Source organism: Papio anubis, chromosome 2 (assembly GCF_008728515.1).
Source record: "Papio anubis isolate 15944 chromosome 2, Panubis1.0, whole genome shotgun sequence".
In the NCBI taxonomy this organism is placed as follows: Eukaryota; Metazoa; Chordata; class Mammalia; order Primates; family Cercopithecidae; genus Papio; species Papio anubis.
The window spans coordinates 91,089,386-91,114,595 of NC_044977.1; the positions used below are offsets into that span (position 1 = coordinate 91,089,386).

Genomic DNA, 25,210 nt, shown 5'->3' on the forward strand with positions numbered 1-25,210 from the left:
CGGGTCCCTGGGTTTGGATCCACCCCTATTGCCTTTGCTCCGCGTGGCCACGCCTGCAGCCGAGGCCCGAGCCTGGGCTGCGCCTAATTCCCCCTTCGCCCCGCCCTCAAGCCAATCACCAGCCTCGAATCTCCTCTGGCCCCGCCTCCAGACCCGCCCCGGCCCAGTCCCGGGCTTGGTTAGCCCAGGCCCCACCCTCGGCCCGCCCCGCCGTCGGTGCGCGGCGGTCGGGAAGGCGCCTCCTGCAGACGCTCTGAACTGCCGACCCGAGAGCTTCCCGCAGAGGGCTGGTAGTAGGAGCGGAGCAGGTCGGGCGGGGCCGGGCGGGGCCGAGCCGGGCCGTGGGCCGTGTGGGGGCCGGGCGGCGGCCGGGCCGGCGGACGGCGGGATGGGCTGCACCGTGAGCGCCGAGGACAAGGCGGCGGCCGAGCGCTCTAAGATGATCGACAAGAACCTGCGGGAGGACGGAGAGAAGGCGGCGCGGGAGGTGAAGTTGCTGCTGTTGGGTGAGGCCGCGTCCCGCACTGGGATCCTTAATTCCCAGCTCGAATCCCCAGACAAGGACTTTGACCTCTCATACTAGGGCTTCGAACTCCCAGACTCGGGCTGTCTGGGACCCCACACCTGGGCCAGGACCAGGGTTGAAAACTCTAGGTTGGGCTAGACCTTCGATCCTGCCCAGACTCTAGACCAGACCCCTATCTCATCCCAGACCCCAGACCTCCAAATCCAGTCAACAGTGCCCCAACACCCGCGGTCCAGTGCCCTGCTTGGCCATCCCCCCTTGCTAACCAGCTTCACAGAACTTCAGAGACCCCGCCATCCTTCCTTACACTTTACCCAAACCCCCAGGATGCCCGCCACTTGTTCCCCAACCCTCAGGCTCCACTTGTTTTCCTCATCTGCGCCTTTTATTCCTGTTGGGCATGAGCATCCCGCGGAGCCCCTGCCAGGCCCCCTACCCACTCCCTCCTTCTCCCTCTGTGCCCCATCCCTAGTCTGGAATCTGTGTCTTCCACCTGTACGTACTGACCCAAGGAACCTCTCGAATGGGAAACTGCTCTTGAGCCCGCTCTCCAACTGGAACCCCTTCAGCGAGCCCTGCTCCCTGCTTCCTGCCCTCCAGATGCTTCTCTGCAAGCATCACTCCCGAAACCTTCTGCTGATCCTCCACTAAGTCCTGTTACACTCTGGCCTTCCCCAATCCTTCCACCTCTCCTACACCAAGTGGGCTGGGCTAGGATGAGGGAGCCCCGGATTGGAGAGGGCCTAGGCTGCCTTACGCAGAACCCCCACGGGGCTGGATTGAGGCTCCACTGGTCAAGCTGTGGGAGGGGGCCAGGCCTCAGGCTTCCCAGGGAGGCTCTGCGGGCTCTATGTTTTCCAGTTTCGAAGGCCAGTCTGGGAAGTAGGAGAGAGTGTGGAGGAGTTAGGGTTGTGGTCGCCTCCAAGGCCAGGAAAGATGGTGGCTGCTAGAGGGGTGGGGGGAAGTGGAAGTGGTGAGATAGCCGACATATTGCTGCCCCTGCGGGTGAGCCCAAGAGATCTGCTAGTAGGTGCTGGGCTGCCCACACCCCTTCTGGGCTGCAAGGCCTGGGATGTAGCCACTGAGAGTTCGGGGGTTTGTTGGATCTTGGGACCCTGTGAAGGGGGATGGTGGACTAGCTGAATGAGGAGTTGAGGGGCCAGCTAGGGGTGGGCCAGGGTGCTTCTGAGCATCGCAGCTGGCCTTTTGCAAAGACAGTGGGCCTACTGGCTGTCCCCATCCAACCTCCCACTGGAAGTAGGGGTGGTGCCCAGTGGCAGTCTGATTTTGATTTGGGGGTTTTAGAGTTGGGGGAGGGAGGCCCTTGCAACAGCACAGCACTGTTGTAGGCTGAGTACTGCCTGGGGGGGTGTGGCCCCTCAGCTTCAGAACTGTCATGGGGCTCCCAGGCTGTGAAAAGCAAGGCTTTTCGTGCTGGGCCTGTGGCCGAGGAACAGCATGTATGTTCATTATGGGCCCATCTGTTGACTGTCCCTGCGGACCCAGCCTCCGGGGCACAGCCTCGGAGGTTTCAAAATGGCATCCGCTTCGCTGCTGCCTCAGGGAGGAAGAGAAGGGGCGGGAAGGGGCGGCGGCCCAGCCTCCTGGGCTGCTTTGCGTTGGGCGCTTGCCTCTTCCTGTCTCTGCTGTGAGTGCAGCAGCGGCAGTGAGTGGGTGTCGACGCGGCGGAATGCCCATCACTGCTGCTGCTGCCCGATGGGCCTGGGGAGGGCACTTCCGGTACCGCTGCCTCCCAGTGCCCAGCGAGGAGTCTCTAGCCAGCCTCTCCCTAGGCTGATTGCAGCTACTGTGGTGACTGAGGAAATGCAAGACTGGACCATAGAGCTGGGGGAACGTAGGGCTTCTGGCTAGTTTTGTGTCCCGACACTAGAAGGGTCCCCGATCCCACCAGACTTGCTCCTTGGAGCCCAGCTCAGCTTTTGGGCTAAGTCAAGTGAGACCCGGCAACTCCTCCCACACTGGGCTGGCAGCAGCCAGGGAGGCAGGGTCTGGCTTAGCACTTTCTAGCCTGGGGAGTTCACCCTGGGGTCCTGGCCTTCTGGCCTTTGCTTACTCTGTGAAATGGGCTTCCTGGGTTTGGGCCAAAGGAGTATCCCAGCTCAGGGTGGGGAGAACAAGAGCCTCCTGGTGGTTCTTGTTGGGGATGTGGGTTGGGAGTTAACACCCTGCAGTGTGCTGCAAAGGGCTCTGACTAAGCTCTGCCCGATATTGACGACCCAATCTGCCATGGCTGCCTGGGGAGGGATCCTGGCTTGAGCCATGCCTTTCCCATTCAGGTGCAAGGTGGTGATGGGAGCCCAGCTGTGGCAAGTTCAGAGTTCTGGGCGCCTGTCCCATGTAGCGGGAGACTTTGTCCAGGCAACGGGACTCAGGTTGGGCAACTGCCAGCCTTCCCTCCCAGCCAGAACCACGCCTGCTGCCCTGCCTGCACACCACCTCCCTCCATCCTGGGTAGCTCTGCCAGCAGGCGGGCACAGTTCTTGTCACCAGGGTAGAGGCTGATGTGGTACACACAGGCAAGAGAGTATTTCCTGGCAGCTTGGTAGGGGGAGCAGATACCAGTCCTGCGCTAGGGATGCTCACCACTCCTACCCAGCTCAATGTGATTGACCAGCTAGGCCCAGGTGGAATCTGGGCACTTAAGGGAAAGGAAGCCAGAGTGTGTGTGAGCAGGGAGAGTCTCTGATTTGGGATGGGCTTGTGTGGACGGCTTCACAGAAAAAGGAGACAGTGTCCACCACTGGCTCCATAACGGCTTCAGAATGTAAACAGAGCAGTTCTTTCTTGCCCCTGGAACTTTGCGGAACTGTTGTTCCCTACTTGATTGTTCTTTAAAACTTTACTCCCGGATCACCTCCCAGGATCCTTCCTGGACATCCTCCTTCAACCAAGGTGAAACATCTGGCTCCCAGCGCTGTTGTTTCCCCTCTCAGATGCCTGGAGACTGCAGGGCAGGGCTAAGTCCTCTTCATTTCTGTGCCCAGCATGGAGCCTGGCATCTACTGGGTGTTTCTCATCTGTTTGTTGAATGAAGGAAGTATCCTCTGAACCTGATTTTGGGTAGATGGAGGAGTAAACTGAGTGGCAGTTTGCGTACTGTGGGCAGGTGGCAAGGGCCCACAGGCCCACCGCAGGGTTGGTGACCAGCACTGAGGGGACCCTGAGAAAAGTTCTTCAGGCTGTTTCTTCCCAGCCCCGCCACAGGCTATGCTGGCACCTAAGAGACAGTTCTTACCCCACCCAGTGTGGAACTCCTGCTGAGCAGAGTGGCTTTGGATTCTTCCTTCCAACTCAGGCTGTTGGTGCGCTGCTAGAGGGCTGCTGTCTCTGACACTCCAGTAGCCACAGTTGAGCTTGAGCTGGCTGGTATAGCTGGGGCTGCCCTGCAGCCCTGGGGCTCAGACCAGAGTAATGCTGTGAGGGTCCTGGTACTGGCCAGCGCAGAGACTGCACATAGCAAGGGCTCAATGAAGTTTACCAAGAGAATAAAGGGGGTTTTGTGACCTCTCTCCTGTCTGTGTCTCTTGCAAAGGACTAGCATACTGTAGATGCCTAATGATTGTATATGGACAGAATGAAGTGATTGAACATGTCCATGAACAGGGCAGAGCTCCTGGGAGAGGGGTAAGTATAATCCTGGGGCAGCCACTGGAGCCTGGTCTAGCTGGAGATAGATGGGAAGGGCTGGCCTGAGATTCTGGCTGGCTGGGTAATGGGTTAGACTCTAGTGGTGCCTGTGAAGGTGGGGGGGGCTTCCTGGAGGAGGCGTCTGCTGGGCAGCTGTGAAGGATGGACACCATTTGCCGGGGCTAGGCACTGGGAGGCAGAGGGACCAACTTGACAAGAGCACTGCAGCGGGAATACAAGACTTGGCCTGTATTCCCAAGAGCTTGGGTGGGTGTTTCCTGGCCTGGGGGGAAAGGGCCACCCTCCCTGGACCAGCCCATGGGGTAATCCAGACCTGAGTTCGAATTCCAGTTCCACCTATGGCACTGGCTGAGAAACTCAGCATCAGGTGAAGCCCTGGCAGGAGTCCTGCTCTCCACTCATAACCTGGGGGCAGAGTGCCTCCCTGCAGCCACAGGTGTTACAGGGACAGTCCACCAAAGCCTGGAGGTATGAAAAGTGGGTGAGGAAGGCCAGGCGCAGTGGCTCATGCCTATAATCCAAGCACTTTGGGAGGTCGAGGCAGGCAGATCACCTGAGGTCAGGAGTTCAAGACCAGCCTGGCCAACATGATGAAACCCCATCTCTACTAAAAATACAAAAAAATTAGCCAGGTATGGTGGTGTGAACCTGTAACCCCAGCTACTCGGGAGGCATGAGAATCGCTTGAACCTAGGAAATGAAGGTTACAGTGGGCCGAGATGGTGCCACTGCACTCCAGCCTGGGGGACAGAGCCAGACTCTGTCTCAAAAACAAAAAACAACAAAGAAAGGAAGAAAGGAAAGAAAGAAAAAAATGGATGAGGGACCCACTGCTGAGAGTTTGGTGAGAAGGAGTCTCCCATCCTAGAGGCTGCCTGGCCCCAGTTTGCGGCCCTGGGGAACCCCCTCCTCTGGCCTCAGGCAGCTGTTCACAGCAAGTGGGGAGCCCAAGGCATGCAGATAGTTGGTGCCAGCAGGAGTGACAGACTGCCCTGGGGACCTTCGACCTCTGGGGGTCTAGGTTTGGAGATGTGGCAGGGCCCTGGGTGCCAGGTGGCCAGTACCCACCCAGGCTGGCCTCCAGCCCCTACATTCTACCCCAGCCCTCTCCTTCACTGCTGGAGCTCATTAGCACTTGAATGGGGGGCGGGGCGGCTTGGCCTCTGAGTCTCTTCTTCCCACCCCTCCCCCAGGCTTGGCGGGGCTTTGTCTGCAGGAGCAGGCAGGGATGGAGCTCCCACACCAAGGAGTGAACAGGGGTCCAAGCCATAGCTGACCCCCTCTGCCTGCATCCTGCCCAGTTCTGCTAGGTTCAGCCCCTGCCTGTCACGCCAGTGTCAGCACAGCCAACATGAGGTCATACCTCTAGGGTAGGAGTGAGACTAGGTCCTTCAAGGGATACCTCTGAGCTGAGAGACTAGGTGAATCAGGGCAGCTGGAGCTAAGCTGGGGACATCCCAAACAGAGTGGGGGAGGGGAACCCCAGATGAGGGCAGAGCAGGTGTGAGGACAGAGGGAATGAGCTGCGCTGCTGTGGCTGGAGGTGGAAGTCAAGCCAGTTGCGGGACATGGGCTTCCATGCCAGAAGCCCTGAGGCAGCATCACCACCCACTATGCGTTGGAGCCTAGGCTGCCGGGTGGGGCCTGGGGATGGTCCAGGACCTCTTTGGCCCTGGGCAGCTTGTCAGGGGTTGGCCCTGGGTGGCCTGAGAGGTAGGGTCACTGAGTGGCATCACTGATGTCCCAGGCCCTTGAACATCTGTTTGCCTAGCAAGTGGCAGCAGGTAGTGCTGAAGGTGGGGTGTGGTCAGATCCCAGCAAGGTCCCTAGGCCTCCAGAACTGCAGGGGTGGGGCAGTAGGTGCACTTGGGGCTACTGGGGCCACAGGCAGACACACAGGTCCTGTATACTCTGCCCTTGATCTCAGTTCTTGGTCCCTGGCTGTGTCTCCTCAGTCTGTCTCTAAAAGCCAGCCATTCACTTGGCGGGAACAGGATGAAGGAAGCTTTGTCCACCCAAGCTCTGAGCCACTGAGGAACCAGGGACTCCCCCCACCCCACCCACAGCAGAGGAGGAGACTGTCACCCCAGAGCCTGAGTGCGGCCTCTCCTGCATCCCGTTGTGCTGTGGGGGAAGGCAGGACTGGGCAGATGGGGGCAAGGTACAGGCCAGGGAATAGTCTCATCTTCCTAGCATCTCAGGCCAGGAGTCTTGTCCTAGGAGTTCAGCGAGGAGGGGGAAGGGGTCAGCAGGTTCTGGACAGGCCACTGGTGATGCACCCAGCCTAAGAGTGCTCTGCAAGGTGCTTTGGGGAAGGCAAAGGATTGGGCCCTTTGATGGTGTCCCTGGTACCTGATGCTCTCAGGCAGCCCTTCCCTCAGCTACAGGTGCAGGGTGGGGCCCCATCTGCCCAGCCCCACCCGGCCCTTCTAGCCTGAAGCTCTTGTTCTTACTAAACTCCAACCCCACCCTCACCCTGATGTTACTTCTTGGGGCTGTGGCTGCTCTTGGTGGCTGGGGAGGAAGAATCTTTCTGGAATAACCAAACATTTGCTGGGCTGGTTCTTCTGTGTCGGCCTCTGTGCATATTTACAAGGCTTAAAAGGCAGCACCACACCAGTCTGAGCAAAGGCCTAAAGGTGGGGTCATCTCAGCCTTGTTGGGAGAAGATATCCTTATGGCTTGGAGGAATCTGGGGGCTCCAAGGCTGCTGATAGCCTCAAGATATGCAAAGGAGGTGTTGGTAGCACCTATTGTGTGTGCCCCAGGCGGGAAGGAGGAGGTAGTGAGGTCTGCACGACTTGGCAGGGCAGGGCTGGGCCTCTCGGGGAAGTGGTGTCCACACCAGAGGAAAAGGAGGAAGCAGCTGGGGGAGGAGGAGCCCAAAAGAGGAAGAGGCCAGAGGGCTGCCTGGTGCTAGGGTGGGGGTGAGAGCCCAAGGGCCCCCCAGGGCTTTGCCAACTGGAAGGGTCTAGGAGGTGAACACCTGCCCAGGCTTATCTGTGCACTCCTGTGGGCCATTCTAGTGGCGGTCACTGAGTTGGAGCAAGTCCAGGTAGTTGTCCCCAGCAACCGTCAGGCCCAGGATCCCAGAGAAGGTGGTGCCTCCGAGAAGGATTCCAGGCCCCTTCTTTGGCCACAGGAAGTTGTGGCTGGGAGAGGGACGCTGGCGGGAGGGCTAGCAGGAAGGCAGAGGGCCGCTCTTAGATTCCCGAGCGGCCATTGCTCTCCAAAGCCGGAAGGCCAGCCACAGGCTGAGATGAATGCCTGGAAATGCAGCAGCAGCCCCGAGATGAGCTCACTCTGGATTTCCCCTGCTGGGGGCGGACAAAGGAGCCCTTGCCTCAGCCTAAGGATTCTCCCCTGACAGCACCCACTCACTGGGTCTAGGGCTGCATTTACTGGGCCTATTTCCCCTCAGGTGATAACCACAGCTGTCTCTGATTGAGCCTTGACTGTTGTGTGGAGCTGAATTGTTCATTATCTTGTCATATTTAATCCTGTGAGGCTGGGACTGACATTATACCCATTTCACTGATGGGCAAACTGAAGCTCAGGGATTTTACGCACTTACACAAGAAACAGAGACGCCAGGACATGACCCATGTGGTGGCCAAGCGCTTGCCTCCAACTGCCATGGCCCCTTGGGAGTCTGTGCTGGCTGGAAGTAACGGATCAGGCAGGACAGCAGGCAGATAGTGTGGGTGCATGTGTGTTCTGCATGTGCCTATGGTCCCTGGCTCGCAGGCCTCAATTCCTCTTTTAGGAGACAGAAAGGAAGCTGTCTGACCTGGAAGGTGGGACCGAAGACTGTGTATGAATCTTTCTACAGCCATGTGGTCATGGGGGAACCCCCCGCTTTTTTTTCTTTTTGAGATGGAGTCTCACTTTGTCGCCCAGGCTGGAGTGCAGTGGCATGATCTCCGCTCACTGCAACCTCCGCCTCCTGGGTTCAAGCGATTCTCCTGCCTCAGCCTCCTGAGTAGCTGGGACTACAGGCACACGCCACCACACCCAGCTAATTTTTGTATTTTTAGTAGAGATGGGATTTCACCATGTTGGTCAGGCTGGTATCGAACTCCTGACCTTAAGTGATTCGTCTGCCTCAGCCTCCCAGAGTGCTGGGATTACAGGTGTGAGCCACCGTGCCCGGCCACAGCTGCACCTTTTGACTTCCCGCTTTTCCTCCTCCGTATCCCCTCACAGTGATGCTCAAGTTATAGCTGGCAACTTAGGACTTCATTCTTTCCCTAATATTATGCTTGTTCTCCCACAAGCCCCAGTCTTAGACTGAGACCAAGCCTGAGGAAGGTTCAGAAGCTACTGAAGTGTGTGATGAGGGCCCCTGAGACTGGGAATTGTCCAGAGGAATGAAAGGAAAGCATGTTCCTTAGGGCTCCACCGTGAGCACAGGCTTAGTGCTGGATGCATGTGTGATGCTGTGTGGCGGTGGAATGTGGCCATGGTGTCGGCTGATGACTGCATGATAGTTGATGAGGCTGGTTCCTCTTGCTCCTTGATCTCTGAATCTCAGTGTTGTGGCCTAGTGAGGCCTTGCCCTCTCCTGTAGGGGTTCCTAGGGGTTTTGCTGTGTTGCCAGGTCAGGCCTTAAGGGGCTGAGGGGGCTGAGGGAGGCTTAGGAGAGCCAGAGCAGAAGCGTCCAAGCCTCTCTGGGCCATGAGTGAGGCCATGCACAGAGTAGAGACCTGTGCATCCTCATGGCCACCGAAGACTCTGGGTCCCAGAGGGTCCAATTCCTTACCGTGAGACCTCAGACTGGCCTCTTCCCTCTCTGTCCAGTACTAGAACCTGTGATGCTGTGATTCTTTTGTTGTTGTTTTTTTTTTTTGAGACTGGGTTTCGCTCTTGTTGCCCAGGCTAGAGTACGATGATGAGATATGGGCTCACTGCAACCTCCATCTCCCAGGTTCAAGTGATTCTCCTGCCTCAGCCTCCGGAGTAGCTGGGATTATAGACATGTGCCACTACACCTGGCTAATTTTGTATTTTTAGTAGAGATGGGGTTTCTCCATGTTGGTCAGGCTGGTCTCTAACTCCTGACCTCAGGTGATCCGCCCACCTCAGCCTCCCAAAGTGCTGGGATTACAGGCGTGAGCCACCGCGCCCCGCCAATGCTGTGGTTCTTAGCATGGTCTCCTGGCCTCTGGACACAAGGACAGCTGCTGGTTTGGGTTGGGCCCTGAGGCAGTTTGAGGTGACTTTGAAGATCTGAGGGATGCTACTCAGGGCAGGCCTTGGGTTTGGCACCCTCCCTCAAGGGGTGCATTTCATAGATGAGGTCTAGGCTCCCGTTATCTTTCCCAGAGTCCACCGCTGTGAGTCAGAAGGGAAGAGAGGTCATTCAGGTGCCTTGGGAACAGCGGAGGGATGCCTGAAATGAAGAGGCCTCCGGGGAGACGGTGCCAAATGGCCCAGCTCCGCATGATCTGGGTCTTGTCCAGCACCTCCTGGCTCCTGCACAGAGCAGTACCTGGGGCCTGAGGGGCCAACGATGAACAGGTCTGGAGCCTCCTTTACATCAGGCCCGCCTTCCTCACCCGGTGCCTGAGTTTCCCTCTGCAGTGGAAAGGGCTCCACTGAGGGAGACACACCTTGCCCCAGAAAGCCTTTCCCATGTGTGGGCAGGACCTCAGGCTTCAGTTTCCCTAACACAGAGATCTCTGACTTGGCAGTAGCAAGCCAGAACCCGGTTGGTAGTGCTCCCCTTATGGGCACTGTGAACCCCTGGAAGCCGCTGGAGGCAGCCGAGTTCCAGAGACTGGCGGGAGGGAGGTGTGGAGTCCGCTGGTCTGTTCAGGCATCCGTTATAGGGCCATGCCACACACACGGGTGGGGGTGTTGCCGGTCCCTTTCAAGACCTCAAGTCCCTGCCTCCCAGTGCCGGACCGGGGCTGAGCCTCCTCGGAGGGAATGAGGGGGGCCAGAGAGCAACACCTGGAGGAAGGAAGAGACGCCAGGGGCGGGGCTCAGAGGGCCTTTGTCTGGCCGGGCCTCTGCCCCTCCCTCCCGTTGCCATGGTTTCTGTGTGTGCGGAGTCTGCAGGCTGGGGGCTTCCCAGGGACGGGCTGATGGGTGGGGCACCTTCCCCAGCCTCCCCTGGCTGTGGCTGCTTTTCTGAAACAAAACGCTCCCCAGTGTTTCCCAGCCCCCACCTCCTTCCATAGTGTCTCTGGCTGCCGGGCGCCCCCTGGTGGTGGCGGGACCTGGGTCCCTAGGACTGCGGGGGACGAGGGGGTGCGCGGGATCTGAGAACCACAGGCTGAGCTGGAGATGTGGCGCCTTCCTTGGATGACAGTAGGAGGTGGTGTCCGGGCTGCCTTTGTGGTGGGCTCAGGGCTACCCCCACCTGCCCCACCATGTCCCACTGGGATAGGCTGGGGAGTTGTGGCAGTGTGGGCGGGCCTGGTGCTGTGGGTTTGAGCTGGGCCGCTGCCCAAGTCTACCCTGTGGTCCCAACCGCTGCTGCTTCTGAGAATCTCTGCCCTCGGGCCTGCCACGTCAGCTGGCTGCTCTCCCTGGCCCCACGTGTTCCCACGGAGCCCACCAGTATGGGGGTTCTCTCCAGGGAGGTCTTCTGCCCGGCTTTCTGGGTGTGTGGAGCCAGGGAGCAATGTCAGCAGTGAGGCTCCTGGGCATGGAAGGAGGCCCCAGCTGTGTAGGAGTGCCCGGTTATACGGAAGGGAAGTGACGACACAGAGCGGAAAGCCAGCAGAGGAGCCAGTAGCTCTGACTCCTGTTCCAGGTTATGCTGAGTCCCAGCAGGGAACCACCAGAGCTCTGAATCAGCCTGTTAGCTGCTGTCCATTGCTCTTCATCTGCTCTTTATCTGAAAGCCTTCAGAAGCTCTCCTTCAAATGAGATGACCACAGCAGTCTTCTCTGCAGGTTGCAGGAAATAAGAGGTTTGGGGAAATCTGTACTCTTTCAAAAGGTAGAAAAATAGTGATAACTTTTACCTGCATGCTCACCATGTGCCCCACACTGTGAGAAGAGCTTTGCATTTAATCCTTACCCATCTCTCAGAAGGAGACAGTGTTGTCCCATTTCACAGATGAAGTGCCAGAGAAAGGGCAGGAAAGGAGCTGAAGCTCTTGGGTATCTCAGGAAGCATTAGAGTGGACATCCGGGCTGTGGCAAGTCTGGACCTCCTTCTGGGAGAGGATCTGAAAATGGGAGGTGGGCTGGCTGGCCATTTGAGGCTTGACAGCTCTGCCCAGAGGAAACTGAAGCCAGAAAGGACAGCAGCAAGTCCCAGCCTCCCAGCAGATCAAAGCCTATTAAGGAGTTAGAGGGTCCAAGATGAACAGATGCTGTGACTTGAATGCTGGGGCCTGGAATAAGCATCAAGCGACCAGACCTGTGGGCCTGTCTCTCCTGCTGCAGGGGCCCTGCTGGTCTTGTTCGCGCAGGTGGAGTGGTACTGTCTCCCTTCTCTCATCGGTTCCCTCCTCTGGGGCTCAGCACTCCCAAAGTGGAAGCAGATGTTCTAATGCAGAGCAGCTGCCACCACCCAGCACATCACTGCGATTACTGCCCACCTGCTGTGGGCCCAGCAGCTGCGTCACAGGGCAAAGGCTGCAGAGGTTTCTTCCTTGGTGGGAAGAGGTGTGACTCAGTGGGGATATCAAGGCCACCCCAGGAAACCTCTGCAGGCCTCTCTGGTCTTACCCAGCTGGGGATAGAGCACTTGGTGGAGCCCTCTGCGGGCAGGAGGGGCTGACTCATGCCACCTTCTATTGCCTCAGTTCGCCTACCCAGCATCTTTGCAGAAATCTGGACTCAGGCTGGACACGGTGGCTCACTCCTGTAATCCCAGCATTTTGGGAGGCCGAAGCAGGTGGATCACTTGAGGTCAGGAGTTCGAGACCAGCCCGGCCAACATGGTGAAACCCTGTCTCTACTAGAAATACAAAAATTAACCAGGCGTGGTGGCACATGCCTGTAGTCCCAGTTACTGGGGAAGCTGTGGCAGGAGAATCGCTTGAACCAGGAGCCAGAGGTTGAACTGGGAGGCAAAGGTTGCAGTGAGCCGAGATCATGCTATTGCACTCCAGCCTGGGCGACGGAATGAGACTCTTGTTTCAAAAAAAAAAAAAGAAAAACCTGGACTCAGCCACTCCTCTGAGAGGCAGGTGGGAGGGGAGCTGGATGCGTGCAAAACTCACAGATAATGAGTGGCGCGTTGTCAATAAAGCACAGCTGGCTGAAAAAAAAAAAAAAGACTCACAGATAAGCCTCATGCCATCTTATCTGGTAGGGGATATCCATCAGGTCCTGATGGAAAGAGGACCCAGCCAGAGATGTGGAGAGTGAGGCTACTGCCTCAGCTGCCAGAGCACTTAGCCTGTGGGCTGCCCAAGAGCTCTTCACCCCACCCATTCCATCCAGATGCCATACTCCACCCACCTCTGCTCCTGGCCCCCTTCTTTGCTGGAGCTGCTCCTGGGCTGTGCCCCTGCCTCTGTCCCGTTGTTCCCCCTGCTTCCTGCCTGACTGCCAGCACCACGCCCTTGTCCTGCCACTCACTACTTCCCGCCTGAGTCACAGCTGCTGGAAAGACAAAGAGACCAGCCTGAGTCTAGGGATAGAGGCTCCATGACCTTGATTTGCTTACCTGTCAAGTGGAGGTCTTTTTTCAGTGACCCCTGCTAGGGGTAGAGAATGTTCTCTTAACATTTAAGAGGCCTTAGGAGGGGAAACTGAAACTCGAGGGGGACAGGGAAGTGGGCCCTCCCAGGGCTGGGGCAGGGAGCAGATATCCTGGCTCCTAGCATGACTGGCTCTGTGCTGCCTACCTCATGTCTACCAGGTCTAGCTGCTGCTAGGAAAATCAGATGCAAAGCAAGTTTGTACCCTCATCACTGCCCCTCGGCAGGGTCACAAAGCGGCCCACATCACCTACTAAGAGTGGTCAAAGGGCCAGACTCCCTCTTCACTCCCAGTGGCCAGATAGGGAAACTAATGCCTCAAGTGGGCAGGAGTCCTGAAGTCACACAAGAGGGGGCAGCTTTCACCCTAGACCTCAGGTCCCCCATCCCCTGGGTAGCTTTCCTGCTGAGTCTCAGCTTGCCTCATTGGGGACTGCATGGAGACTCATGACTTGGCATCCTTGGTCTCTGCTCCTTCAGTTCCCCCTATCCTGGCTGTGACTGGCTCCTGGTTCTTCCTCCTGCTCTGGAGGAGCCAGTGGGGAGGATAGTCAGGTGGCTACTGCTGCCTTCCCTGCCCCAGTGGGTGCTTTGAGCCCCAGGGGGATGGGCCTTGGTGATGGGGCATCACTGTGAGGCTTTCCTGGGACCTTTCCCTGTGTCCTCATTGGCAGGTGGAGGAGTGTTAGTATGGAGATCCTGGCTGCCCCTCTGCCATGCACAGCCCAATGGGGAGGGAGTGGTGCTAGTATATACTCTGGTATACACCCCAGTGAAGATAGTAGGCCTGGCACCTGTAGTGCCCAGGGGCTAAAGCAATAGAGGGGATTGCTGCCCCAGCCTGCCCAGGGCCTGCACATTTGTATGTCCACAAGGTTGTGCAACCATCACTGCTATCTAATTCCAGAATATAATCACCACCCTCAAAAAGAAATCTCGTACCCAACTAGCTGTCACTCCCCATCTCCCCACATCCCCTCCCCTCATCCTGGAAAGCAGGCCTGGGACAGTCAGAAGCTCAGTGATTGCAGACACCTGGTGGCATTTGTGAGGAGGGCTCAGGCCCTTCCCCTCAGGGTGGTCTCTGGCGTAGGGGGCTGAAGGTGGGCAGGGGCCTTGGCAAGGCCTGCCACCATATCCCAATGCCTGCTGCTGCTTGTTGAGCACTGCGCACATGGCCCAGAGTCTGCCTGGGGAGACAGGGAGTGAACCCAGTGCCAGGTGGACTGTGTGGCTCCGCTGCAGTACCAGGTACTCAGGACAGTTCTAGGAGGGACTGCATGGTGGACAGATGCGCTCCCTGCAGAGGGGACTCTAACCTGTGACCTCAGCCTCCCTGGACCTCAGTTCCTTCATTGGTTAGAGCGGGGTGAGAATGGAACCCACCTCCCAGGATTGCTGTGGAGGTGGCAGTTGGTGGGTGTCATTGATGTAGAACAGCATCCGGCACATGGTGGGCGCTGTTTTCATATAGCTTTGCTGTCAATATTGCCGATGTTATTGTTACTGCTTGTGTTTGTGTGTTAGCACCTTCATTCTTCTGAGGTAGTTTTGACCAGCCCCGAGGGATACTGGTGAGGTTGGCCCGAGTCCCCAAGTTTGACCTCTGCACAGACCGCAGTGCCCACCCAGCTAAGCTGTACAGAGGAACAGAAGTGCCACAGTGATCAGAATTGAAACACTGTGAATGGGGCATGGGGCACATATTCCCAGCAAAGAGAACAGCATGAGCAGGGTGCTGGAGGTGGCTACAGGTAGTACCTGGCAGCTGCAGGTCTGACTGGCAGTGATGGAGCAGGAGCAGAGGGGTCTGGGAAGAACAGCAGGGCCCAGCTGGGGGCCATTCAACCTGGAGCTCAAGACAGCCAGCAGCAAGGGAGCCAGGTCAAGGTGAGGCCTTGCCTCCACTCCCTCTGGCCCCCAGCCAGGGAGTTGGGTGGCCCTCCTGGTCCTTCTTCACACAGACTCCCTGGGTAATACAGGCTCCTGGGCTGCACTCAAGATCTGGCTGTTATCTGGGATGGGACCTGGGAGTTTGCTTTTTTTTTTTTTTTTAAGACCAAGTTTCGCTCTTGTTGCCGAGGCTAGAGTGCAATGGCATGATCTCGACTCACTGCAATCTCCACCTCCCAGGTTCAAGCGATTCTTCTGCCTCATCCTCCCGAGCCTCTGAGATTACAGGCACCCGCCACCATGCCCAGCTAGTTTTTGTTATTTTTAGTAGAGATGGGGTTTTGACATGTTGGCCAGGCTGGTTTCGAACTACTGACTTCAGGTGATCCACCTGCCTCGGCCTCCCAAAATGCTGGGATTACAGGCGTGAGCCACCGCGCCGGTGGAATCTGCTCTTTTAAACACCTCCCCAGGGCATTGTCCTGCAGGGTCTTAGCCACATTTTGAGAATGGCAGGGTGGACCTGGCATCATGGGTTCCCTCCACCCTCTTGCCCTTCTGAGTCCTGGCTACATTATCTTAGATCAATATTTTATTTTTCTGAGCCTCAATGTCCTTGTCTGTAGAATGGGAACAGAAACAATATCTTCTGTGACTAACACGAGAGAATGCAGCAAATCTCAGTACCAGCTAAGGAGAAATATGGGCCAGGGGTGTACCGGGCCAGGGGTGTACCAGGCCAGGGAAAAACTTGAGTCAGTATGGGCGTGTGTGGGTGTGGGTGTGTGAAATACATCGCAGGTCTCCCAGATTCATGAGTCAGTACGTTTCTGTGTTAAACTGTAGGTCTCCCAGATTCTAGCCTTCTAGCCTCCATCTGCTCAGGGCAGACCTGGGTGCCGTGAGCAGAGGACGGGGCATTGGGCCACGTCCGGAAAGCTGAAGTGTGACGCTGTGCTCCTGCTTAGGGCCCTGATTGCTAAGGCTCAGAGTATGGGGAGAAGAAGGGCTGCTACTCTGTTGGATGGAGTATGCAGGGCATCTTCCTGCCAGCTCTGCCCAGGGTACCATATTGGCATGCACCAGCTGCACAGGTTGGTGAGCCTATGTATGTGAGAACAGGTTGACTCCTTCAGGTCTGGCCAAGTCTCCAGCCAAGACCCCTGAACTCAACCAGGACAATGGGGAGCCATGGTGGGCAGCAGAGCTTGTGGGAGGCAAAGGCCTGCAGAGAGTCTGCCATGGGGCACAGGTGCTCTAGGTTACCTTGACCACTGTGGCCCTGCCAGCTGCATTCCTGGTAGCTCAGCTGCCCACCAGGCCCAGCTGCCTCCATCTCACGGTGCAGCTGGTAGGATGGTTAGTTCTGCCTCCTGGGCTACAGGTGTCTGGGCATTTGTTCTGTGCCTGTGGAGCCCCTCTGGGCCTGCCCCCTGACCACCTGTGCCCTCTGTTCCAGGTGCTGGGGAGTCAGGGAAGAGCACCATCGTCAAGCAGATGAAGTAAGTGCTGTATCCCAGAGGCAGTGCCCAAACTCCAACTTCCCCTCTTCATCCTCTGGGCCTGTACTGCCCCCGACTACAGGCCCAGCCAGTCTTAGCCAGGCCCAGAACCTTCTCAGAGGCAGTCACTTATCCTCAGGTCCCAGTGGGTCAGGGGCAGTTTTTTCTTCTCTGAAGCAGGTCCCAGCAGCCCCAGGCAGCTGTGGGAACTCCCAGTGCCCTGGGGACACTAACCTTCCTGGTCCCTGGCTATCAGGATCATCCACGAGGATGGCTACTCCGAGGAGGAATGCCGGCAGTACCGGGCGGTTGTTTACAGCAACACCATCCAGTCCATCATGGCCATTGTCAAAGCCATGGGCAACCTGCAGATCGACTTTGCTGACCCCTCCAGAGCGGTATGTGCCCTCCGCCCCACCCTCTCCCACCTCCCAAAAGGTTTCAGGGTGGCTGGGTGTGGTGGCTTATGCCTGTAATCCCAGCACTTTGGGAGGCTGAGGCAGGTGGATCACCTGAGGTCAGGAGTTCAAGACCAGCCTGGCCAACATGGTGAAACCCCATCTCTACCGAAAATACAAAAATTAGCCGAGCATGGTGGCACGTGCCTGTAGTCCCAGCTACTTGGGAGGCTGAAGCAGGAGAATCGCTTGAACCCAGAAAGTGGAGGATGCAGTGAGCCAAGACCGCCCCACTGCATTCTAGACTTGGTGACAGAGCTAGACTCCATTGCAGAAAAAAGAGAAAAAAAAGGTTTTAGGGCAAGTCTCATCCTAGGGAATCCAAGAATACCCTAGCCTGGGCCCCATTCCAGAGGTTTCCCTGCCTCTGGCAGGGTGGGGGTACATTCCTTCAACTGCCTGACCACCCGCCGCTGTGCCCAGGACGACGCCAGGCAGCTATTTGCACTGTCCTGCACCGCCGAGGAGCAAGGCGTGCTCCCCGATGACCTGTCCGGCGTCATCCGGAGGCTCTGGGCTGACCATGGTGTGCAGGCCTGCTTTGGCCGCTCAAGGGAATACCAGCTCAACGACTCAGCCGCCTAGTGAGTGCTCTGAGGGGCTGGGCTGGGCAGGGCAGGGGCTGGGGGAGGACTAAAGGCTGGACTGGAGGGCCTGAGAACCCCCAGAAGGACACTGCTGGTCTTTGCTCATGAAACCGAAGACCATTAACCAAGGCCTTGGTGTTTTTTGGTTTGGGGGGTAGGTGGGTGACACGTTATTGAACGACCAGGAGGAATGACAGGCAGGTGGCTTATACAGTACATCTCTTCCAGTTGAGTCTGATCTGTCTTGACATACAGTCTTCTAAAGAACATTTGCAGCCGGGCGCGGTGGCTCACACCTGTAATCCCAGCACTTTGGGAGGCCGAGGTGGGCGGATCATGAGGTCAGGAGATCGAGACCATCCTGGCTAACACGGTGAAACCCCGTCTCTACTAAAAGTACAAAAAATTAGCTGGGCGTGGTTGCGGGCGCCTGTAGTTCCAGCTACTTGGGAGGCTGAGGCAGGAGAATGGCATGAACCCAGGAGGCGGAGCTTGCAGTGAGCGGAGATCGTGCCACTGCACTCCAATCTAGGCAACAGAGTGAGATTCCGTCTCAAAAAAACAAAAAGAAGGCCGGGCGCGGTGGCTCATGCCTGTAATCCCAGGACTTTGGGAGGCCAAGGCGGGTGGATCACAAGGTCAGGAGATCGAGACCATCCTGGCAAACACGGTGAAACCCCGTCTCTACTAAAAATACAAGAAAAAAAAAAAATTAGCGGGGCGTGGTGGTGGACGCCTGTAGTCCCAGCTTCTCGGGAGGCTGAGGCAGGAGAATGGCGTGAACCCAGGAGGCGGAGCTTGCAGTGAGCCAAGATAGTGCCACTGCACTCCAACCTGGGTGACAGAGCGAGACTCCATCTCAAAAAAAAAAAAAAAAATTTGCTGCCACCTGTTCTGTGCCAGGCCCTGTGCAAGGCTTCAAGGACACAGTGATGAGTGGAGCAAAGTCCCCATGCAGTGACAATTTAGGATGTTGGTGAAAAGGTTGAGGTGGGGTTGACCCAGAGGCAGGATTGCTGAGCTCTGAAGGAGAGTCAACCAGGGGAGGAGTGGATGAGGGGATTCCAGGCAGGGGCATAGCATGTGCAGCATCCTCGGGGTGGTGGAGAGCTGGCTGTGCTTGAACATAAGCTGTGGAGGCTGGCTGGCGGGGCCACAGGGGAAGAAGTTATCTGGGAGGTGACAGGTGTGTGTGTAGGTCGGAGCCCCTGGACCTCACCTCTGACCCTCGCTGGCTCTGGGCTGAACCCAGGACTCAGCTGAGGAATTACAAGGGGTCCCAGGAATCCCAGAGGCATGACAGGTCTGCACCCTTTCCACAGTTTTGAACTCCTTCCCTGTGGTATCTGTCATGTACTCGGACTGGTGGAGGGTGCTGAGGAACCCACGGGGAACAGGACAGACAGGCTGATAGCCATTGAGGATGGCTGCAGGGGACATCCACAGGCTTTGGATGGTGTCACCAGATAGGCTGCTGTCCCTGTTCTCTAGTCTTCCCCGATCTCTGCTTAAGCCAATCCCCTCTGTCTGGAACACCCTTTTGCTCCTATTGTTCATCCAATCCTGAGCCCACCGAGAGGGTGGATTTCAGCAAGGGTAGGTGGGAGGAGGAGGGTCCTGAGCCCTGTCCCAGCCACATGAACAGCCTCCTCCTACCCTCCTTACATGGCCTGAATGCTATTGTGAATACGTACCCCCTACAGGAGCTATGCAGTCACAGTTAAATGCTGTGGGGGCCCCAGGCCTCACCACTGCCCCTCCCTGAGATCTCTGGCCCAGCCACCAGCGAGCTTGGCGCTCAGAGCAGCAGGGACCTTGGTGCCCGTGATACTCAAAGGGAGCAGGGATAGAGCCAGCTCCAGGCCACTTCCCACTTCTCCATCATTCTCTTTCTTCATTCTCCAGACATTAGGTACCCACTGTGTGCCCAGCACAGTTTTGGGAGTGAACACAGGCTCTGCTCTCCCAGGCAGGTTTATGCCTTGACAGTTCCCCCCAGGGATGAGTTGCGGATTGGAACACCACAGGAAGCAGGGCTCTTCCAGCCCCTCATCACAGCAACCCTCCAAGATTGCAGTGAGGCAGGGGGTCCCTGGGGTGAACCCACCTGTTGGGGAAAAGGGAGAGGCTGGTGTGGAATGCACCATGGTGCCTCCACATTGAGGGCTCTGTCAGTAGGGGGCGGTGCGTGGTATGCGGGTCACAGCACATGCGTCATGGTTCCCCATGGCCCTTCCTGTTTTTCTGTTTTGTCCCTGCTACTCTGAGATCATTTCCCTCTGGCCTGGTTTGGCCTGGTTGCTGGTGGGAGCCAAGGGCCGGCACCAGCAGCCTTGCCCCAGGAATGAGAAGTCGGCTCTGGGCAGCAGCCTGGAGGCCTCAGACCAGCCTCCAGGGCATGGCAGGGATATTGAGGCAGGCAGCAGAGGTAGGACCCTGCAGGGGTAGCCTTGATACTAATTAAGGGAACCTGGTAATGAGGAGTCCCTGGGACCCTGGCCAAGCAGGTGTCTGTGCCCTCCCCCTGAGGAGCCCAGATTTCATTGGGTACTGGGCAAAGAGTCCACTGGGCCTGGCAGGCCCTAACCTGTCCAGCACCACATCGAGGGACCACACCAGGCTGCTCTGCGGCTAGTGCCGTAATTGTGCCCATCAGCATCCTGAATCCTTCACTGAAGGACTAATTTGCCTCCTCCCACCCTCTTTGCCTATAGCCCCAACATCCTGGATCCTGTCCGAGGCAGGCCTGGCTCAGACCCTGAGTACTAGATCTTCACTGGCTAGCTGTCCACAGAGCTGCACCTCCTCCCATTCCCATTCTACAGGTGGGAGGCCGGGGGCTCTGAGTTCAGGTTTCTTCATTTGAGCAATGAGGTAATGCAGGCAGGGGTTAAAGAAGCAAGGGCTGTGCCTAGGCTGGGCACGGTGGCTCACGCCTATAATCCCAGCACTTTGGGAGGCCGAGGTGGGTGGATCACCTGAGGTCGAGAGATCAAGACCATTCTGGTCAACATGGTGAAACCCCATCTCCACTAAAAATACAAAAATTAGCTGGACTTGGTGGCTCGCGCCTGTAGTCCCAGCTACTCAGGAGGCTGAGGCAGGAGAATCGCTTGAACCTGGAAGGCGGAGGTTGCAGTGAGCCAAGGTCAGGCCACTGTACTCCAGCCTGGCAACAAAGTGACACTCTGTCTCAAAAAACAAAAAAAAAAAAGAAAGAAAAAGGGAAAAAAGCAAGGGCTATGCCTGAGAAATGGCATGGGAGGAAAGGGGCCTCTTCCAGCTGGCCCAGGGTCCAGGTAAGGTGGCCCCATATTGGCCCCCACTGACCCTCCCACCCCCCACCCCCAGCTACCTGAACGACCTGGAGCGCATTGCACAGAGTGACTACATCCCCACGCAGCAAGATGTGTTACGGACCCGCGTAAAGACCACGGGGATCGTGGAGACACACTTCACCTTCAAGGACCTACACTTCAAGTGAGCGAGCATATAAACAGATGGGAGGGGCAGGACCTGCCAGCCTTTGGGGTAGCAGAGGCAGGGGCTGGTTCAGGATCCCCCAGCCCCACTGAGGTTTTGCAAGGCTCACATGTTCTGGGCCAGCACATCCTCACCACCTGGTGAACCAGCAGTCAGGATCCATGCCACCTCTGCCAACTGCTCACAGCCTCTGCTGCTCCTGCCTGATGTGGCTGCAGCCTGTCTGCTCTCCAAGCCCCAGGCCCAGAACCAGGGGTGAGGTGGGCAAGTGTGGTTGATTCCAGATGTCAGCCAACCTGGAAAATGGGGCAGAAAGCCTCCCCCAGCGCTCCCTTCCTGGAGCTAAAGTGATCCTATATCTGCAGGATGTTTGATGTGGGTGGTCAGCGGTCTGAGCGGAAGAAGTGGATCCACTGCTTTGAGGGCGTCACAGCCATCATCTTCTGCGTAGCCTTGAGCGCCTACGACTTGGTGCTAGCTGAGGACGAGGAGATGGTGAGAGGCTGAGAGAATGCTGCGGGTGGAGGCAGCGGGCTTGGGGAGTGGTGGCTAGTGTTGACCTCGATATTCTGCCCCTAGAACCGCATGCATGAGAGCATGAAGCTATTCGACAGCATCTGCAACAACAAGTGGTTCACAGACACGTCCATCATCCTCTTCCTCAACAAGAAGGACCTGTTCGAGGAGAAGATCACACACAGTCCCCTGACCATCTGCTTCCCTGAGTACACAGGTGTGGGGACTGTGGGGACAGGGCCTCCAGAGAGTTGCTGCTTGTCCCCAGTAGCCCCTGGTGACCAGGTGGCCCTCAGGCACCCCCCACTGGACAGAAGTGTAGCCTTGGAACATTTGCAGGGGCTGGTGCCTCACTTAGGCTTGTATAGTTATGTGTGCACATGTGGAGCCCTTAACACACTCAAGCATGTACCCCTGAACATGTGCACCTGGGCATCCTCCTTCACACAGTAGGGTACCCCTTTGCACATCTGGCATATATGGGCAGCCACACACATTGTCATATTGTGCACATGTGTGCACAGGTTGTATGCCTGGCCATCCACACGCACAGACCCTTGCTGCACATGTAGGATGGGGCTTGCCTGCCGCATATGCAGCACAAGTCTTCACCATTTTCTCTTCCCCAGGGGCCAACAAGTACGATGAGGCAGCCAGCTACATCCAGAGTAAGTTTGAGGACCTGAATAAGCGCAAAGACACCAAGGAGATCTACACGCACTTCACGTGCGCCACCGACACCAAGAACGTGCAGTTCGTGTTTGACGCCGTCACCGACGTCATCATCAAGAACAACCTGAAGGACTGCGGCCTCTTCTGAGGGGCAGCGGGGCCTGGCGGGATGGTGAGCCAGAGGGGCTGTGGCAGGGAGCTGGGGAAGAACTAAGCAGGCCTGGAGCCCCAGCAGGGGGTTCTGGGGGTGGGTAGGGGCTTGAACCTGGAGGGGGAGGGGCAATAGGTGACCAGGGGACAAGGGAGGAGGAGGCACAGGGTGTGAATCAGGAGGTCAAGTGAGTGGGGTGCAGGGCATGGAGGAGGTCATACAAGCAGGCCTGGCCCAGTGGTCCAGACAGAAGGGCCTGGCCTTGCCCTGGGACAGAACCAGAGGCCATTCTGATGTTCCCTGGAGAAATCTCACCTCCTCACCCACCAGGCCATTGGCCCAGCCTGGGCCAGCGGAGCCCAGCCCTCCTGCCCACTACCACCAGCTCTGTGCACACCTCCAGCTCTTGCCCTCCAACCTGTCTGAGCTTCCTGGGCTTAGGCTGGCCCCACTGGCCCTGGTAGAGGTGGGGATGACTCTCCCAGTGCCACAGACTCCCCTCCCCCATGTAACCCAGCAACAGAAACTGGCTCCTGGGCGGCAACTGTGTCCCTGGTAACAAATGGGTAGGAAAAATGGAGAAGGGTCATTGTCTAGGGAGGTGGGAGAGAGGCGCGGCCTGGCTGCTTCCCGATCCATGCTCTGCTTTCCCCCCACCTCCAGGGCCACCGCCAACTCTGTACCCCCCAACCCTTGAAGAAGATGGGGGCAAGAAGACCACGCTCCCCGCCTGTTCCCCGGCCGCTTTTCTCCTCTTTCCTCTCTTTGTTCTCAGCTCCCCCTGTCCCTCAGCTCCAGATGTAGGGGAGGGGTTGCCACGGGCCTCCCTGTTTGAAGCCTGCCCTTTTCTGAGGTGCTGGTAATGGCCATGGTACCCCCTTTCTGGGCATCTGTTCTGATTTTTAACCATTGTCTTGTTCTGTGATGGGGGGAGGGGGGCACATGCTGAGTCTCCCAAGGCTATGTCCGGAGGGGCGCCTGCTTCTCCAGCCTGGACCCCCAGCTTTGCCCAACACCAGCCCCTGCCCCAGCCCAAGTCCAAATGTTTACAGGGAGCCTCCTGCCCAGTCCCCTACCCCCCAGCCGCTCGGAGGCCCCAAAGGAAAAAGCACAAGAAGTGTGAGACGCCACCATTCCTGGAGACCACAGTCCACCTACTCATTCTCGTAGCTTTTTAAAAAAAATATGAAAGTAAAGGAAAAAAAAAAAAAGAAAACTGCAAATCTAGAAAACTTTTTAGAGAAAAACTATTTAAAACTGTCAGATCCTGACCAGCAACCCCTCCAGCCCCCCTTTCAAGTGACTCCGTGCCTTGAGTGTGTCTGCGTGTTTACACCCATCCCTCTGCTGGCCGCCCCTGTGCGAGCCGCAACCCTGCCCTGCCCTCCACAGAATTGGGTTCTGAGGGCTGTTCCAGACAACTGCCAACGTCACTGAGGGCCCTGCCCCAGCGGCCCTGGGCCCAGGCTCCATTAACCTAAAATGTAGCTCCCTAGCGCTAACCTAGGAACCGCCGCTGCCTGCTGGGGGGCCACACCCCTCATTCCCTTGTCCCAGGCCCGGGGCCTTCAGCGTTGAACACTTCCTTGCTTTTTTCACATGTTTTATGGAATTGTTCACCTGGTTTGAAATAATAAAATGTAGAAAGAAAAAAAATACCGAGAACTGATGGGTATTCTCTCCCAGGGGCAGAGGCCCCGGCTAAGGTGTGCCAAGGTGATGGTGGTCTTAACCTCAGTCCTCACCCTGGGCAGGGCCCTGACTCAGCTTTCCGGGCCGTCCTGGAGCCCGAAGCTCTGGGTTTCATTTCTCCCACCTGGACTAGGCAGCATACATGTGGGGGCCGCGTGTCCCCGCCTTCCCAGCACTCTGCAGCTTTGGGTCTCTGGCAGCTGGACTGGCTTCTAAGGAAACTGTTGTAAGGTGCTCTTCCACACCGGGAGCAGGAGGGGTGTCCGGCACGTCTCTAACGTGGAAGGAGAAAGTGACTTACGACTTAGGTACCAAAGCCCGGAGAGTGTGCGTTGCCAAGGCCACACAGCCAGGTGGGCCGGATGCAGTCCAGGCTTGACTAAACTGAAGGCCATTAGGGGCCTTGAGACGTATTCTGAAATGTCCCTGCCCCAGAGGGCCCCCGTCAAACCTGAAGGGTAGTGACAGGCCCCGTATTACCATGTGATGGTTGCCACAGGCTGGGCCTGGGGGGCTGCAGATCATTGAAGATGGAAAGCTCCCTGAGGCTGTGGGAAGGGCCCGCGCGTTGCTGGGGAAGGGAACTGCAGATGACTAGGCTGGTGATGCTTGTGGGGCGGGCCCTGAGTGCCATCGAGGCGCCTAGACCTTCTCCTATGGGCAGCAGGGACAGCCGCGGCCTGAACGTGTCGGGGCGGGCTGGGGGAAAAGCCGGCCTCCACAGAGTGGGGCTCCGGGGTTAACGCCTCCGCCTCTGGCCGCCAGGGGGCGCCGCCGCCCGCGTTCGGCCCTGTCTGGCTGGTCACGGAGGCTGACGTCAGCGGGTCTCGCGGAGGCCGCTGGACACAAAGGCAGCTTTGTGAGGAGGCGACGGCTCCGCGGCCACCCCGAGACAGAGCTGCTTGGGCAGGGGGCGGGCCAGGGTCGGCGCCGCGGAGGCGGGGAGGGAGGGAGGGAGGGTTGAGCCACAGCCGCGGGACCCCGCCCCCGCACACCTGCCAGTGCCCCGTACCTTCGGCCCCGGGCACTGGCAGGAGATGAGAGGCTGCTGCCGCCCGGTCGGAAGGACATCGGCGCCCCCCAGGCCCGGTCCCCACCCCTGCCTGCGAGGGCCAACGACACGGAGAACAGGATCCCGCGCCCAACCCAGGTCCCCCGCCTTCTTTCAGAGGCCCAGGCCTGGACCCCGCTGAGCCGCAGATGTGCGAGCAGGAGCATCAGAGCCCTGATGCCCGCCCAGCAGGAAGCGGGCGGAAGATGGTTCCTTCCTTCTGTCCTGAGGGGGAACCCTGCACAGAGGGACCATTGAGGGACTGGCATTGTCTGCCTAACTCACCCAGTGCCTCCCTCCCTGGGTGGGCCATGCGGGGCCCTGGCAGGATGGACCTGGTGC

At 57.7% G+C, this 25,210-nt stretch overlaps 1 protein-coding gene and 1 long non-coding RNA gene across 3 annotated transcripts; one reads left to right on the plus strand and one right to left on the minus strand.

Annotated features, from left to right (window-relative positions):
* Nucleotides 1–23,781, plus strand: GNAI2 (G protein subunit alpha i2). 2 transcript variants are annotated; one of them, XM_003894394.4, is made up of 9 exons: nucleotides 1–506; nucleotides 16,216–16,258; nucleotides 16,515–16,656; nucleotides 17,140–17,300; nucleotides 20,655–20,783; nucleotides 21,152–21,281; nucleotides 21,366–21,519; nucleotides 21,932–22,146; nucleotides 22,789–23,781. In XM_003894394.4, exons 1-8 carry the CDS (start codon nucleotides 389–391, stop codon nucleotides 22,120–22,122), a joined length of 1,068 nt encoding a protein of 355 aa, XP_003894443.1. In that variant the 5' UTR covers nucleotides 1–388; the 3' UTR covers nucleotides 22,123–22,146; nucleotides 22,789–23,781. The 2 variants fall into 2 exon arrangements, with proteins under 2 accessions (XP_003894443.1, XP_009198986.1); XM_009200722.4 differs by lacking the exon at nucleotides 1–506 and adding an exon at nucleotides 10,237–11,117.
* On the minus strand, nucleotides 23,712–24,752 carry LOC103882068. Its single transcript, XR_643740.4, has 2 exons — nucleotides 24,298–24,752; nucleotides 23,712–24,091 (listed from the first exon to the last, which is right to left on the minus strand). It is a non-coding gene; the product is annotated as an uncharacterized LOC103882068 (long non-coding RNA).
* Between the last annotated feature and the right edge of the window lie 458 nt (nucleotides 24,753–25,210).